The 15,117-nt window shown below is 40.2% G+C and overlaps 3 protein-coding genes across 5 annotated transcripts; 2 read left to right on the plus strand and 1 right to left on the minus strand.

The window, feature by feature from the left end:
* The first annotated feature begins 266 nt into the window (after nucleotides 1-266).
* npas4b (neuronal PAS domain protein 4b) lies at nucleotides 267-4,658 on the plus strand. The gene is made up of 8 exons (XM_083564754.1): nucleotides 267-787; nucleotides 1,088-1,245; nucleotides 1,449-1,551; nucleotides 1,651-1,942; nucleotides 2,045-2,154; nucleotides 2,268-2,403; nucleotides 2,531-4,053; nucleotides 4,154-4,658. The coding sequence occupies exons 1-8, from the start codon at nucleotides 613-615 to the stop codon at nucleotides 4,177-4,179; spliced, it is 2,523 nt and encodes an 840-aa protein (XP_083420880.1). The 5' UTR covers nucleotides 267-612; the 3' UTR covers nucleotides 4,180-4,658.
* Nucleotides 4,659-7,348: 2,690 nt separating this feature from the next.
* On the plus strand, nucleotides 7,349-8,739 carry mrps12 (mitochondrial ribosomal protein S12). The gene is made up of 3 exons (XM_083564803.1): nucleotides 7,349-7,523; nucleotides 7,678-7,736; nucleotides 8,169-8,739. Exons 2-3 carry the CDS (start codon nucleotides 7,688-7,690, stop codon nucleotides 8,549-8,551), a joined length of 432 nt encoding a protein of 143 aa, XP_083420929.1. The 5' UTR covers nucleotides 7,349-7,523; nucleotides 7,678-7,687; the 3' UTR covers nucleotides 8,552-8,739.
* A 198-nt stretch (nucleotides 8,740-8,937) lies between these two features.
* nlrc3l1 (NLR family, CARD domain containing 3-like 1) lies at nucleotides 8,938-15,117 on the minus strand. 3 transcript variants are annotated; one of them, XM_083564755.1, is made up of 6 exons: nucleotides 14,686-15,117; nucleotides 14,281-14,452; nucleotides 12,237-12,422; nucleotides 12,031-12,133; nucleotides 11,642-11,882; nucleotides 8,938-11,380 (listed from the first exon to the last, which is right to left on the minus strand). In XM_083564755.1, the coding sequence occupies exons 2-6, from the start codon at nucleotides 14,430-14,432 to the stop codon at nucleotides 9,834-9,836; spliced, it is 2,229 nt and encodes a 742-aa protein (XP_083420881.1). In that variant the 5' UTR covers nucleotides 14,433-14,452; nucleotides 14,686-15,117; the 3' UTR covers nucleotides 8,938-9,833. The 3 variants fall into 3 exon arrangements, with proteins under 3 accessions (XP_083420881.1, XP_083420882.1, XP_083420883.1); XM_083564756.1 differs by having other exon boundaries at nucleotides 14,281-14,463; XM_083564757.1 differs by lacking the exon at nucleotides 14,686-15,117 and having other exon boundaries at nucleotides 14,281-14,679.

The following is a 15,117-nucleotide window of genomic DNA, read 5'->3' on the forward strand; positions in this document are numbered from 1 at the left end:
GTCTTATATAGACAAGAGACTTTAAAACCCATCATATGTCTCTCTGCATGTCCCCTCTTCTAGACTGAGAGTTAACCTCCGCTCTGTCCTGGCCCTCAGATCTCAGAGTTATATAAACGCCCGGGCGGACAGTCAGATAAATCCACTGTCTCCGCCTCATGCAGACTTATTTTTTGTCCATATCGGGCTATGTGCGTTGAAGGGGTTCCCATCGTCCTCTCACGTCATCATCAGGGAGTGAATGTAGATGCAGAGACACATGAGAATACTGAATCCGATGTGTCAGTGCACGCCCCCGTCGCTCCTTATCTCAGACTATATCTCTATAAAAAGGGCCAGGATGCGGTATTTCCACCAGAACCGACACATCAGCCAGGAGAAGTCATATCATATTCAATAATATTAGCCTACCTAGAAGCGCCTTTTTTTACGGCAAAAATGAAGTTTTCATTTTCTTTATTCCGCTACTTTTCCCACTGTTGAATAGTTGTCCCGATGATTAAATAGGCGCTCTTACATTTACAGTCTGTCCTTGAAACTGAGCTCGATTCCCCGTCACACGTCGGCGGTGAGACTGAGGACACCTGTAGGCTCCATCCGGCGGGGGAAAAAATGTACCGCTCAACGAAAGGCGCCTCGAAAGCGCGGAGAGATCAGATCAACGCCGAAATCCGCAACCTGAAAGACCTGCTCCCCATTTCGGACTCAGACAAGGCTCGCCTGTCCTATCTGCACATTATGTCCCTCGCCTGCATGTACACAAGAAAATCTGTCTTTTTTTCTCAAGGTAGGCACTGCGTTTGATCAGATGCTTTTTATTTAAGTTGAGCGTTTCTTTTCAACCAATATTCAGTGTAATAACAAAGGCACACAGTCCGAGAATGTCACATTATAGAAGTTGCTGTCCGTGGTGCTGATGTCTAATTCTGTTCCAGCAGTTTGCTGTTTTTGAGCCAGTTATTAATCTGTGAATTGATTATGCTATTAGAATATTTTTTTCTAACAATATAAACCTCATTATTAAATTTCAATCAAAACTGAAGCTTTAGAGGATGGTCAACATTAACTTCTTCTTTTTTGTGTCTAGATGTAACTGCAGCCAGGAGCCAGGATGTAAGCTTCATATCTCTACCTGAACTCTCTGAGCTCATGAACACCTTACCAGGTTTCCTTCTTTTGCTGACAAGTGAGGGCAAACTGCTCTATTTGTCCGACAACGTCACAGAACACCTCGGGCACTCGATGGTGAGAAACATTAATATTTTCACACACACTTAAAAAACAGCATCTTTTAAAGTTCAAATATGAATCTTGATGATGTTATTTTAAAATGATCTTTCTTTTAACGTAATAAGCTTATATTTTTTTAAGAATTACTCATCAAATTACTCAAGATTCCAAGTAATTGCATCATTTGTAAATTACATTTTTTCCCCGAATGATTACAGGTAGATCTCGTCTCTCAGAGTGACAGTGTCTATGACATAATTGATCCATCTGATCACTTTGTGATGAGGAACAATCTTGTGCCAGTTACTACACCTGATACAGGTAAAGGATACCCTTAAATCATTCTAACTGTCTTTGTATTTTATGCCCAAAATGCTCAAACTAAATAATTTCTAATCTCTATTAATATGTATTTTCTAGAGCGCCTCTTTCGCTGTCGCTTCAACACTTCAAAGTTTGTGAGAAGGCAGGGCACAGGTAACAAGGTGACTCTGGTACGAGCACGCTGCCTTCCATTACCCTACCACGCATCATCTTACTGGACATCCAATGCAGTGTGGGTGTGCTTTTGTTCACCTCTGGAAAACCAGGCATCAAACCCAGCCAGCACCAGAAACCCGCTCCCTACTCCACCAGCTGAGCAAGTTTTCCAGCTAACCTCCTTCCATTCTCAACATAGCCGTGATATGAGAATACAGACAGCTCAAGATTGGTGAGTGTTTAAATGATTCTTTACACATTGAAACAGTGATTATCAGCCAAAAGGAGTGGTAAATAAAACGGGCTGTTTCCTTCACTTTTTGTTTCATGGCAGTGTCAGTGTCTATTTGGGCTATGATGTGGACACACTACGTTCTCGCTCCTGGTACAGCCTGCTACATCCTCGAGATCTTTCTCATGCCTCTGCACAGCACTGTGCCCTGTGTAAGTTTTATAGTCAATACTACATGTAAATCTAGCGTATTACTTTGAGTGATTCTTGCTAGCAGAAAAAAACAGAAATGGTATAACTAAAGTATTTCTTTATTTCTTTCCAGTACGTGAAGGAGGAGAGGGGCAGGTAGAGATGGTAGTTCAAGTAGAGGCAGCTGACCACTCATGGGTCTGGCTTTATATGGTCCTTCAGCTCCAAAATGGAGAACAACCCATTACATGCCAGAACTATGTGATTAGGTACAAACATTTTTATTGTAGTTCTATTATAGTATAAGTCTATTTCACCTTGAATAGTCTTCTTGTATAATGAATTGTGTGCTGGTATGCAGATTTCTGATATACCTGTCTTTCTTCCATCTATTAGTGAGTCTGAAGCATGGTCTGTGCGTCAGCAACTGAACTCTGAGCAAAACCAGCTGGCTCTCCTGTACCAGGAGGGTGTGGCTCAACAGATCTCTCATCCCTTGTCTAGTCCAGAGCAAGTCTTCACACCCAGCAGCAGTGGATTGTCTGCTCAGTCATTTGACTTTAGCTTTACTTTCTCTGGGCGCAGCTCCTCTGAGGAACTCCCAGGAACTTCTACCTCTCACTCAGGCCTGCCACAAGGCTCTGGTCCCTGTCCAAACTTCCCCCTAGATGATTTTTCCCAACAAAACGTAGGCCACCAAATATTCTTAGCAGGGAGCACAAAGCTCTCCACAAGGTCAGCTCTTACTCCTCATTCCTCTCAGACCATTATGACTAATATGGCAGACCCAGCTACCCAAAACCCTGTGTCTCATTTACCTCTTTCCAATCTCTGTTTCCCCAAACCAAACAGCATAAGGGAATTGCTTTGCACTCCTCCATATACTCCAAGATTCGGAGGCGGTCGTTTCATGTTCGGCGAAGATTTTTTTACACCAGATTCAGCTAGCACACTCACCCAAACCATGCACTCAGCCAATCATTCTACCTCCCACTCAACAGATGTAGGGGTGACACTATCTGTACAAAATGGCAGCAGGGCTCTAAATGAGAAGTTACCTCCTACCCCAGATAGCCCAGCTAATGATGAATGTGTCTTTATGGCATTAACAGAGATCAGAGGGCCTTTGTATGTAGATGTCCCTCATTCCATTCACCATGGTCCACCTGAGGGCCTCCTGACCCCAGAGGCTTCTCCTACTGAACAGCGCTGTCTAGGTTTTTTCTCTCAGCAAGCTAGAGATGATAGAGCGGAAATGGAAATCTCACTATTGGCTCAGTATCTCAGTTCAGTTGCTGAGGGCTTCTGGAAAGATCACTCCCAATCCATATGTTCCTCCTCCCCTGACCTACCGGAACAGAACTGTAAGCTTCTTACTACTGATTTTCCACCCACCATGTGCTGTGGAGAATCTCACTCGTCACTTGATCAAAATGAAATATCTATACCGCAAGAAAAAATTACTAGCCCTCTCCCTTCCTATCTCTCTTCCCTTTCCCCACTTTCTATTCCTCACTCCTCTAATGAGGATACTCCTCCTGCCCAAGTAAGCACCTGCTCCCAGGGATACATTCAGGAGGAGGCCCTTGTTGGTGTGCAGCACCTTCGTAGCGTCCAGTCGACGCACCGTACCAGCACGGTTGGGGGAAGGTCGCTGGAGTCAGGGGCCCAGGATGAGGGAAAGGCTGTAATGGAGTGCATGATGGATGAGGAAATCACTCTCCCAGCCTCCCCACAATCTACCCTTGCTCCAGAAAATGACCCTACTCCAAGTCTACCCTGTGCCCAGTCCCTCCTGGAGGAGCTGGTAAACATGGAACCCGTGTTTGAGGCAGCAGCCTCAGTTAATCCTGCCTTGAGGCAACAATCTGAGTTGTATCAACTCTCTTTTCAAGAGTCACCACAGCACTATTATCAAGGTGAGGATCAATAAAAAGTTTTAAAGTTATATTTGTTTTATTACATTTTAATTGGCTTTAAATATACTAACCTGTTTCTTTATATCATCTTCTCTTTTAGATGGAACCAGTGATCACATGTTCTAAAATAAGTCTGTGACTTAATTGATGAAGTATGGCATATTGTCAGAGCTTTCGCTGTTTTTTTGCAGATTACAAAAAAAATTATACTTTAATGAAAAAAGATTTATTTTGTGTTTTTACTCAACAAAATGAATGTAAGATGAGCACCTCAATTCATGGACTGTCATTTTGAGAAAACAAATAATTAAATGTATTCTTGTAATGGCGACTTTGCAAAGTGCCACTTTGGTATTCACTTATAGTGAAGACTGTGTTTTACACAAGGATAATATTGAAGAATATTGAAACTTATTTGTATCGGTTCTATTGCACCCATACACCAATGTAGAATTGTCTACAGCAAAGTAGAGGATTGATTCCTAAACTGTTGTTATTTATTATTCACAAGAAATGTTTTGTGTTTGTGCAACTTTATAAAAACCTGAAAATATTTTATTCTATCAAAATGTTATCAGTGATAATAAAGATCTTACTTCCTTTCATTGTCATCGTTTTTCTTATCTAAAATGACTTTTGTGTTACAAAAAATTGCGGCTGTCAATTAAATAGAATGCAACTTTATCAAAGTAAGCAGCATACATGAGTTCATTAATGTGGCCCCCAAAATGTCTATTGGTTTTTTAGTGGGTTTTTTTTTTTTTACTTCCTGCTTTCATTTAGAGCCTCTTTATGTGTCTCCATGGTTTCATGGACCTGAGAGCTGCTGACTGACGCACATGATGAGGCACTAGCTATTTTCCTGACGTATGCTCTTGACTCGAGGCATGGTGGAGACAATCAGCTTCCCACTCCAGCACACACACACACACACGCACACACGCACGCATGCACACACACACACACACACACACACACACACACACACACACACACACACACACACACACACCACACACACACACACACACACACACACACACACACACACACACACACACACACACACATACACACGCATCCTATATTCATTCACTCAGCCTACACAGTGCATGATAATACCCTATATGGTTTTTCCTGCCTCCCTCTCACTTTCCCTGTCAGCCTATGCCTCCACTTTCTCGAAATGTCTCTGGCTTCATTTACACTCCTGTTGCTGAGGCATTTTAGGTCCTACACATACAGGCTCCACCTCCATGGCCCTGTTAACATGTCAACTTTATTCAGTTCAATTCCTGTCTATTAAGAGTGTCCAACATACCCACAACCCACCTACTCCCACACATACCCAAAAATATCACCAAACCTATTCGCAACCTCTCATTGGCCACCACGATTTTCTCATTCCCTGTCTCATCCTCCTGTCCTTGTGCGAGCAATAGGCTTTCAATGCTGAAGAGGAACCAAAATAGACAGGTCTGAAAAGAGGAGGGAAAAAAAGAGATGAGGTATGGAGGCCCACAAGGACTTCAGATGCCCGCTTGCTCCTCTCGCTTTCCTCCCACTCCTGCAATCAATCAGATGCATTTCTTTTCATCCCCCTCTTTCACACATCTGTGCCTGCTTATTCATTAGTCCCCTCTTTCCTTATGAGTCACCCTCACCCTTTGCATTCGTCCCTCGCTCTCCACTCCTTCACTCCATTCCTGTGTTTATCACCCTCTGGTTAAGCATCCTCCAGCCACACAGACAACCCATATACAAGCCTACTCATGTGGTTATCCGAAAGCAAATAATGAAGTTTTAAAGTTCATAGTGTTCTACAACATCATAAACACAGCCATAAACACAGCTTAGTTCATATTCTGGTTGATAGAGAATAAATTGCTAAGTAATAATGCCATAAAATTACTGCAATAAAACAAAACATAAAAAACATACAACACCAGAATTTAATGGTATGTGAATCCCTTAAGTTTCGTTTCAAAATTCATCATCAATAATGATCATCAAGATTGGCTTTATTAGCATTACCCTCATGATGGATTGTGACTACATATCATCAGTTTGACATCTGGTGGTTAACCAAATGAACTGCACAGGACATATATAAAGTATTAAATTGACTTACAATCCTTACAAATAAGATACATAAATATTAAATATGTTTAAGTTGGAACAGCACGTCACATTGCTTGGTTCAATCCTTAATTTGGATTACATTTTAGGGTGTCCTTAAGGTTCTCTGGTTTTCTTTCATCTCCCAAAAACATGCCAGTCAGTAGACTCACAAAATATATTCTACATGTGAATGAGTGTGTGTGTGTGTGTGTGTGTGTGTGTGTGTGTGTGTGTGTGTGTGTGTGTGTGTGTGTGTGTGTGTGTGTGTGTGTGTGTGTGTGTGTGTGTGTGTGTGTATAAATTGTGCCCTGTGATGGACTTACACACCATCCAGGGTGTGTTCATGTCTCACAACAAGTGTTTCCCATAATAGAAACCTGATCCATCACAACCCTGCTCACGATGACATTGTTTCTGAAGAGAACTTATTTGTATTTGAGTGTATCCTGTATATGTGTATTTTAAAATATAAAAGTATGATAAATGGTAACTCAGAAGCTTATTACTTATCACAATGTGCAATGGGCTAAATGTACAAATACTTTTAACTTTTACTGCACTAGCAATAATTGTATTTTAATATACACTATTTACACTATTTTAATATACACTATTAGGACAAGTATTTGTGTATACCTTGCCATAAGATTCCTCATTCCACATTTAGTTCCACTCTTCTGCAAATATGCTCCAATTGGTTTTAGAGCGTGTTTGAGGAGATTTTTGTTCATTCAACCACAAGGGTGTTAGTAAAGTAACGATGTAGGGTGAGGAGGCCTGCTGTGCAGTCAACATTTTATTACATCCAAATGCTTTTCAATAAGGATGAGATTAGAGCTCTATAGCAGCCTACTCGAGATGTTTTACTTCATGGAGCTGGCTTTGTGCAGGAGCATTGTCATGCTGGAACAGGTTTGGGTCTCCTAGTTCAAGTGAATTGGATAATGCTACTGTAATTTAATGCTACTTTATCCAAAGGCATCCAATACAATTATGTGCCTCCAGCTTTGTGGTAAGAATTGCGTTTAATATGCATCAAGATGCGAATCGCATCGGCATCAATTATGGAGATTATAATCTCCTAATACAGATAGAATGGTTTTTGGTGCAATTCTTTTCTTTTCCGCCAGAGGGAAGTGTGATTATTTTTACTCAGTGCTGCGTCAACGGAAAGAAAAAATACAGAAACGTGCGTGTTGACGTCATTTTTAACATGGCGGCGATGTTGGCTGTAACTTAAACGCAGAAAAAGGTCAAAATTTATCCCATGTCCAGGAGTCCACGCAAAGGGAAAGTAAAGACGCCTTTAACATTACAGATTCGGAAGTCTGTTAGCAGCCCAGACTCAGGTATGTCTCACCCTTTAGCAGGAATATTATTAGTCTCATTAAATCATGTTGCTTATTAGCTGACCGAGCTTTCTCCTACTTTTACATTATGCACGTGTTGTAGTGATTTCAGTAAACATTAATGTTGTGTAATTTGTGTTGTTTTTGTCTGCAGCCTGAACAATATGGCTTTTCTTGGGAATCTGAAGCCGATGCTGTCTTCAGTCTTGCAAGGTGAGTGTCACATGGCGTGGAATATGATCATTATAGCCAAAAGTGCCAATTCTGCTTCATCCTGTAAATGTTTCATGCATCTTTCAATGTATTCATAAATTTTATTACATAAAATACGATGTCACGTGGTTTCACAGTGACCCCGATTTGAACACACCTATAACAGTATATCTATCTATCTATCTATCTATCTATCTATCTATCTATCTATCTATCTATCTATCTATCTATCTATCTATCTATCTATAAGATGTAGTTTTAAACACGTTCATGTAATTTGTCATTCCTAATCTCTTTTCCTATTTGTCTTTGTCTGAACAAATGGGAAAGCTTTTGAAATATTGCCTCTGTGACAAATCTGAAGCAAATCACATCTCTCAATTGAATGAGGAATATAAATAAATGCTCCATGTTCTGGTGTTAATTTTGCAGCCTCCCAGTGTGTCCTGCCCTGGTATGGACCTCTCTTAACCAGGACCATGGCTACACTTAATCAGATGCATCGCCAAGGAAAACCATCCCCACCCCCCAAAAAGCTTGGTGCCACATTTGGTCGGCCGCAGCTGAAGGCCGTAGTGCTGAAGACCATGATCAGGAAGCCCAAAAAGCCCAACTCGGCCAACCGTAAATGTGCACGGGTTCGTCTCTCCAATGGCAAAGAGGCGGTGGTGTTTATCCCCGGTGAAGGACACAATCTTCAGGAGCACAATGTTGTGTTGATACAAGGGGGTAGGACACAGGATCTGCCAGGTGTTAAGCTCACAGTAGTCAGGGGAAAATATGACTGTGCCCATGTTGTCAAGAAGAAACAGTAAAGCCTGCAATCAGATTAAGACTGTCCAATATTTTATCTTCTGAATTTTTTTTTGCTTGTTTTCATGGCAAGCTTTGTTATTGTTTTTGTCGACAATAACCAGGCATCTCTGTTCTTGATCTATTTCATTTGGAGTATATAAATGATATTAATGATTCAGCTAAATAAATCTTGAACGATATGTAGTAACCTGTATGTACAGGAATATTTTGTAAGTATTTAGAGTTTAACAGGCAGAATGTAGTAGAATGTGCAAATGATAATAGGTAACGTACACATTCAAAAACCTTTAATATTTTGGCCTACTTACTCAAGAGCTTTCACTTTCTACCAGGAAGATTTTTTTGAAACGGAGACCTTTTGGTTCAACACAGAACATGCAAAGGATTGCAGTGATGAAGTCCATTTTATTTTGGTCTGACATTTAAGCCTGTAATATAAATTGAAACTATATTTCAAACCGATTAATTCCAATAAACAATCAATTAGCACCACACATAGCAGAATTAATTATCTTAATTATGTAAGCAATGTGTAGAAATAAAAATCTTCAATGAAAAAATATATATTTAAATGTGCAATAAATGTTATCAGTAAGTCTTTTCACTTACATAAGTTAATTCTACTTAACGTGATGCTTCAGTAAGCTAGAAAAGTCTTCGACATTAATAATCTTTGTTTACGATTCTTTCTGTCCTCATTTCCTGTTCTTGCATCCTTTCCTCGCCTTCTCAGAAATGAAACAAGGAGATGCAACAGAAGAAGCAGGTGAATTGTTCATGCAGAATGTCAGTTATGGTCTCAGTGCTGCTGTTACTTTTGTTCCACAAGCACCCATTGATATTGTAGTGCCTAAAAACCTGTAATACTGCTCCTCCTGATATACTCAAAGCAGCACTGTATGTACCATCATGCAAATACCATGTGTGTCTGTTATTTTGTCAGTCAATACTTCTATATATGGAAAGCTTGGTGCCACATTTGGTTAATGGCAGCTGAAGGCCGTAGTGCCGTAGTGACCATGATCAGGAAGCCCAAAAAGACCAATTCGGCCAACCATAAATGTGCATGGGTTCGTCTCTCCAATGGCAAAGAGGCAGTGGTGTTTATCCCCGGTGAAGGACACAATCTTCAAAAGCACAATGTTGTTTCACAGTAGTCAGGGGCAAGTTTTCTATACCTGGTGTACATTCGCAGGTAGTCTCATTATACCATGTTACTGAATCAGAAACATTAAACACTCAGCCGTGACAAGCTGCCATGTCCAATTCACAAAAGATAGTTCAGTGCCTTTGAGGATGAGGGAAGAGTTCATTTATGCATCTCTGAAGAATTTCCTTCCTTCCAGGATACTCTTTCATCTTCTTTTTAATGTAGTGCACTGTCTCTTGCTGAGCTTGCTGGTTGGAACACTTGTTGGAAAGCAAGATGCTAAGCATAGATTGATTGGCCTCTACTGACAAGCCCAAGAGAAAGCATAGAAAAAGGTCATAGTTGTTATTTTGTGCTTGTAATGCTTTATCCACAGCACTCTTATATAGTTCTGAAAGATCCTGTTTTGAGCCTTGGAACATTTTAAACTTTGGGCCTTCTAAAACGTTCTTCTTTTGGTTTTTGAAAGACAGAAAGACATAAAGAGCCGCTAAGTACTCCTGCATCGTTGGATGGATGAAGCAGTCCACTTTTTCCTGGTACATCATAAATTTCTCCCGATAGAACTGCGTGCACAGGCCCGCAGTGACCACGGCATCTTCAGCTACCAGACCAAACTCATTCCATTGCTCTTTCTCAATCTTGAACACACCATTCTCAAGTAGTTGGAAGGCCATCTTCCCAAGCTTCAAGAAGAAATCTTTGTCTTCTGACAGCAGTTTATTGCCTTGCACATTTATATGCTCAAGGAGAAGTTTGGTGTAGAAATGGGTAAGAGCTTTGGAAAGTTCTCCACTTCTGAGATCATGTTCGCACAATGTGCGCACCACCCAGCAGAACAGAGGCAAATGGCACATAATATAGAGCGTTTTGCAGGACTTGATGTGAGCAATGACTTGTTCTGCAACCTCCTTTTCTGGTATGGTTTTCCTAAAGTAGTCTTCTCTCTGTTCATTTGAAAACCCACGAACCTCAAATAACTGGTGGATGCATTCTGCAGGAATCAGGTTGATCGCTACAGGTCGTGTGGTTACCCACACGTAGGCAGAGTACAACAGGTTTCCCCTGATCAGGTTGGCGATTAAAACGTTAACATTTGCTGGATCGTTGTGATCACACCAATATGCAGTGTTGCGGAAGTCAATGGGGGGAGAGTACTCGTCCAGGCCATCACAGATGAACATCACCTGGCACCCCTCAAACTCAAGGTTATCAACTTCTTTCATTTCTGGATATAGTCTGTAGATTAAATTCATGAAGCCTATTGTTTCCTCTGTCACCTGTTTCAACTGTTTGAATGGCAGAGGGAGCAGAAAAAAGATGTCTTGATGTGATCTTCCCTCCACCCAGTTTAGGATAAACCTCTGAACTAGAAATGATTTGCCAATCCCTGGACTTCCTTTAGTTATCACTGTCCTTATGTGTCTCTTCTCAACATGCTCAGGATCAAATATGTTATTAAAAAATAGCTGGCTTGTCTTGCCACGGCCGTCCTCTTGCAGATCCTTTATTTGCCTGAATTCATGCTCGCTGTTCACTGCAGCATTCCCACCTTCTGTTAAATGAAGGTCTGTGCAAACTTTCTCAAATAGTTGTTGTTGTCCTTGTTGGGTCAGGCCTTCATTAACATACTCATACTTCTTTCTCAGAGTATTTTTCAACTCATAACGGACTTCATCTGTGGGGAGAATTAGAAAAGAACATTGTGCTTGTTTTTCCAATTGAAAACAATTAGCAATGTAAACAATTCAGGAATGTAATTGGTATCGGCATTATCCTTTGAAGTAAGGTATTTAAGTCAAAACCATTTTGCAATATTTAATTAAGACCACAATATATTTAAATAAGGCAATATTTAGAGTGAAACAAAATCACATTGTTTCTAAATCGCATTAAAACATTGAACGATGATTCATTTAGTAGCGTTTATGAGGCTTACTTCTCTTGCACAGTCCTTGCAGGTGCTCAGCAACATTTTTAAAGTTCATGTCATTCAGGAGTGCCAGTGTGATCTTCAGAGACACCTGTAGGCCACAGAGCTCCAACATTTTATCCACTGCTCCTAATACGTCCAAGCTGTCAAGCCTGTCCCGAAAGCACTCTGGGTAACGTTCCCACAGGATTCGTTTAAAGCGTCTGAAACTCTCCTCTGAAAGTTGCTCCAGGCTGCTCTGGAGTACCTGAAAATGTAGAAATGTAATGTAATGTAGAATGTAGTAAAAATCTATTAAAGGAAAATCATATTGCCATAACAATAAAAAACATCACTCCTCATATAACCACAATGTTCACACACATATGTTGAAGCTGTGTTGAAATGTGTCTCACCTTGAAGGTGAAATCAACAGTCAGTGCCGGGTGCTGCTGCTCATTAGGATCGACGAATAACTCTGGCTTTAAAGGAGGAGCATCACTTGGTTGTTCTTGTGCCCTGTGTTTAAAAACGGAAAAAAAAAAGGCTTATTTGTATCCTTAAATCAGACCGCACAAGGAGATTAACAGACAAATGTACAAAACCAGACAGCTGTCCTCACATTTCAACTTCTTTGGGCTCTTCTTCTAACTTTTCCTCACGGGAATAAGAGTCACAGCTCGACACTGAAGAATCCTGTCTATGTAGCTGGACCCTACACTGATTATCAGCCATTGCGTCTGTCCAATCGTCACTGTGCATTGATTCGTAACTGGACGTAGGTGATGCAGCTCGCTCCACGTCATAGCTGGGAAAAAAGCATACACAAGTATGGAACCATCCCAACATCAGGTGTAGTACATAAATAATAATTATTGTACTATATGAGTATTAAAAATGCTCTTCAGATAAATGCATATTTCTGTTTATACGATATGAGCAAAAAGGCAAAATAATTTTATTGCATTTGATTAGTTCCTCTGCTATGCTGTGTAGAAACTCGTGTAGCTGTATAACGGGGAGAAAAAATTACTTGAATAAAAAAATAAAAAAATAAAAAATAGAAAGGGTCAATAGTACAGCGCTCCAGCTCACATCAGCAATGTCAAAGTTTAGTCAACTCACCATGAATAAAGCCTGACTCAGTTATGCTTATATGAGTGGAAATTCCTAACATCCAATCACTGATCACTAATGTTTCCAATGACCAATTATTGGTCACCGTTGTTTTTTCTATGTAAGTTTCTATGTATGTTTTCTATGTCTATGTAAATGTTCTTCAAATTCCCAAAACTCTCTTTGTGGTAATATTTACAGAAAACCCTGACAATTTGCATATCGAGGTAGTGAATGAATGATGGATGGATGGAATGAAGATATTTGTTAAAGTATGCTGAAATAAGCAGAACAGTAATGATGTAATAATTGAGTAATGTAGGGATGCAGTTATGTAATGATGTAATAATTAAGTGATGTTATGATGCTGTGATGTAATGATGTGATGTCGGGCTGCAGTAATGTAATGATGTGATGTAGGGATGCAGTGATGTAATAATGTAATAACTGAGAGATGTTATGATGCTGTGATGTAATGCTGTGATGTAGGGATGCAGTAATGTAATGATCTGATGTAGGGATGCAGTTATGTAATGATGTAATAATGTAGTGATGTTATGATGCTGTGATGTAATGATGTGATGTAGGGATGCAGTAATGTAATGATCTGATGTAGGGATGCAGTGATGTAATGATGTAATAATGTAGTGATGTTATGATGCTGTGATGTAATGATGTGATGTAGGGATGCAGTAATGTAATGATCTGATGTAGGGATGCAGTGATGTAATGATGTAATAATGTAGTGATGTTATGATGCTGTGATGTAATGATGTGATGTAGGGATGCAGTAATGTAATGATCTGATGTAGGGATGCAGTGATGTAATGATGTAATAATGTAGTGATGTTATGATGCTGTGATGTAACGATGTGATGTAGGGATGCAGTAATATAATGATCTGATGTAGGGATGCAGTGATGTAATGATGTAATAATGTAGTGATGTTATGATGCTGTGATGTAATGATGTGATGTAGGGATGCAGTAATATAATGATCTGATGTAGGGATGCAGTGATGTAATGATGTAATAATGTAGTGATGTTATGAAGCTGTGATGTAATGATGTGATGTTCAAGTTTCAAGTTTATTTCCATAGTGTTTTTCACAATGGACATTGTCACCAAGCAGCTTTACAGAACTTGAGTGAATTATGTATGTTTATCCCTGATGAGCAGCCTGGGGCGACTGTGGCAAGAAAAAACTCAACCTTTAGATGAATGAGGAGGATAACTTGAGAGGATCCAGACTTAAAAGGGGAACCCATCCTCATTTGGGTGATATCAAGGGTGTGATTACTCTACAATGAGCACCGGAGTGTGTGATTATGAGTTATGTCTTTTCTACAGTATTTTACAGTCAGTTGATGTTGAACCAGGAGCTACTTAGCATCTCATAAAGTGGCTCCACATCTGAGATCATCATAAATCCAACACCAACTCCTCCATGCCAGAGCCTTTCATAATTCAAAGATGTCCAATGTCCAAACTCTACACGCAGTGGAATTAAAAGTAGTGATATATGTAGATGTAGTGATATAATGATGTACCTGTTTGCTGGTGTATTCCAGTCCATGTACCGGAGCGCGCGCTCTCTGTGGAGTGCGACCTCTTCTTCCTCCTCCTCTGCCTCATTGCCGAACGCTGAAGCTCCGTAGCCGAAAGGCAAACTGTTATCCGACATCGCGTCGTCATCGTCCATTTTACACCACTCTGTCTAAACTGTAGGTAAACTTGGTGTTACCGAATAAGAGGTCAGTATCATTCGTGCCCAGAAAAAAAAGAAAAGTAACACGGTGTCGCATTACAGGTGCTCCGGTTTCCCCTGTCCCCTCACAACGATTTCATTTTCAGTTCCGTGTCATAATAAACAGCACAAACACCAGACAGTGTTATATTACTGAGATTTGCACAGACATGTTCATACAGCGAGCTGGAGAGTGAAGTGTACTTACATTTCTCAGAAACACTCCCACGAGTGGCGAGTTATTAACTCTGAAGTGTTCCACAGTTCTGACTTTACTCAGGTTCTATATTAAGCCGAGTTAGTCATATTTATCCCCTGTGCCTTTAAATATTCTTAATAAAATTTGTACAATAGTGAAATAATATCATGAAAAAATATAAATACCGATCACTAGTTCCGGGTCTCTACTTAGTAGCTTTCGCTTTTAACCTGCAGGGTTGCCAGATATTCACAAAAAACCACCGCGGGCCAAAACCTGAGTTACGTACAGAACAAAAAGCATTCAGAAATGATTCAATAACGGTACAGGCTAGATTTTTTATTAATAAAAAGATCCGAATGTATTTCCTTCTAAATTGATGTAATAGGTGCAGCAAATTGGCATGTATAACACGTGAAATATGTTGCGACTCGAGTTAGG

The sequence above is a fragment of the Silurus aristotelis genome (assembly GCF_946808225.1).
Source record: "Silurus aristotelis genome assembly, chromosome: 16".
NCBI classification, from domain to species: domain Eukaryota; kingdom Metazoa; phylum Chordata; class Actinopteri; order Siluriformes; family Siluridae; genus Silurus; species Silurus aristotelis.

Excerpts from the sequence above, each read along its gene's own strand:
- mrps12 (XM_083564803.1), top strand. The coding sequence starts at position 7,688 with ATGGCTTTTCTTGGGAATCTGAAGCCGATGCTGTCTTCAGTCTTGCAA. Across the intron at positions 7,737-8,168 it reads GCTGTCTTCAGTCTTGCAAG|CCTCCCAGTGTGTCCTGCCC; the intron begins GTGAGTGTCACA and ends TTAATTTTGCAG.
- nlrc3l1 (XM_083564755.1), bottom strand. The coding sequence starts at position 14,432 with ATGGACGATGACGACGCGATGTCGGATAACAGTTTGCCTTTCGGCTAC. Across the intron at positions 12,423-14,280 it reads TGGAATACACCAGCAAACAG|CTATGACGTGGAGCGAGCTG; the intron begins GTACATCATTAT and ends CTTTTTTCCCAG. Across the intron at positions 11,883-12,030 it reads CTGTTGATTTCACCTTCAAG|GTACTCCAGAGCAGCCTGGA; the intron begins GTGAGACACATT and ends CTACATTTTCAG.
- npas4b (XM_083564754.1), top strand. The coding sequence starts at position 613 with ATGTACCGCTCAACGAAAGGCGCCTCGAAAGCGCGGAGAGATCAGATC. Across the intron at positions 1,246-1,448 it reads AACACCTCGGGCACTCGATG|GTAGATCTCGTCTCTCAGAG; the intron begins GTGAGAAACATT and ends GAATGATTACAG. Across the intron at positions 2,155-2,267 it reads TGCACAGCACTGTGCCCTGT|TACGTGAAGGAGGAGAGGGG; the intron begins GTAAGTTTTATA and ends ATTTCTTTCCAG.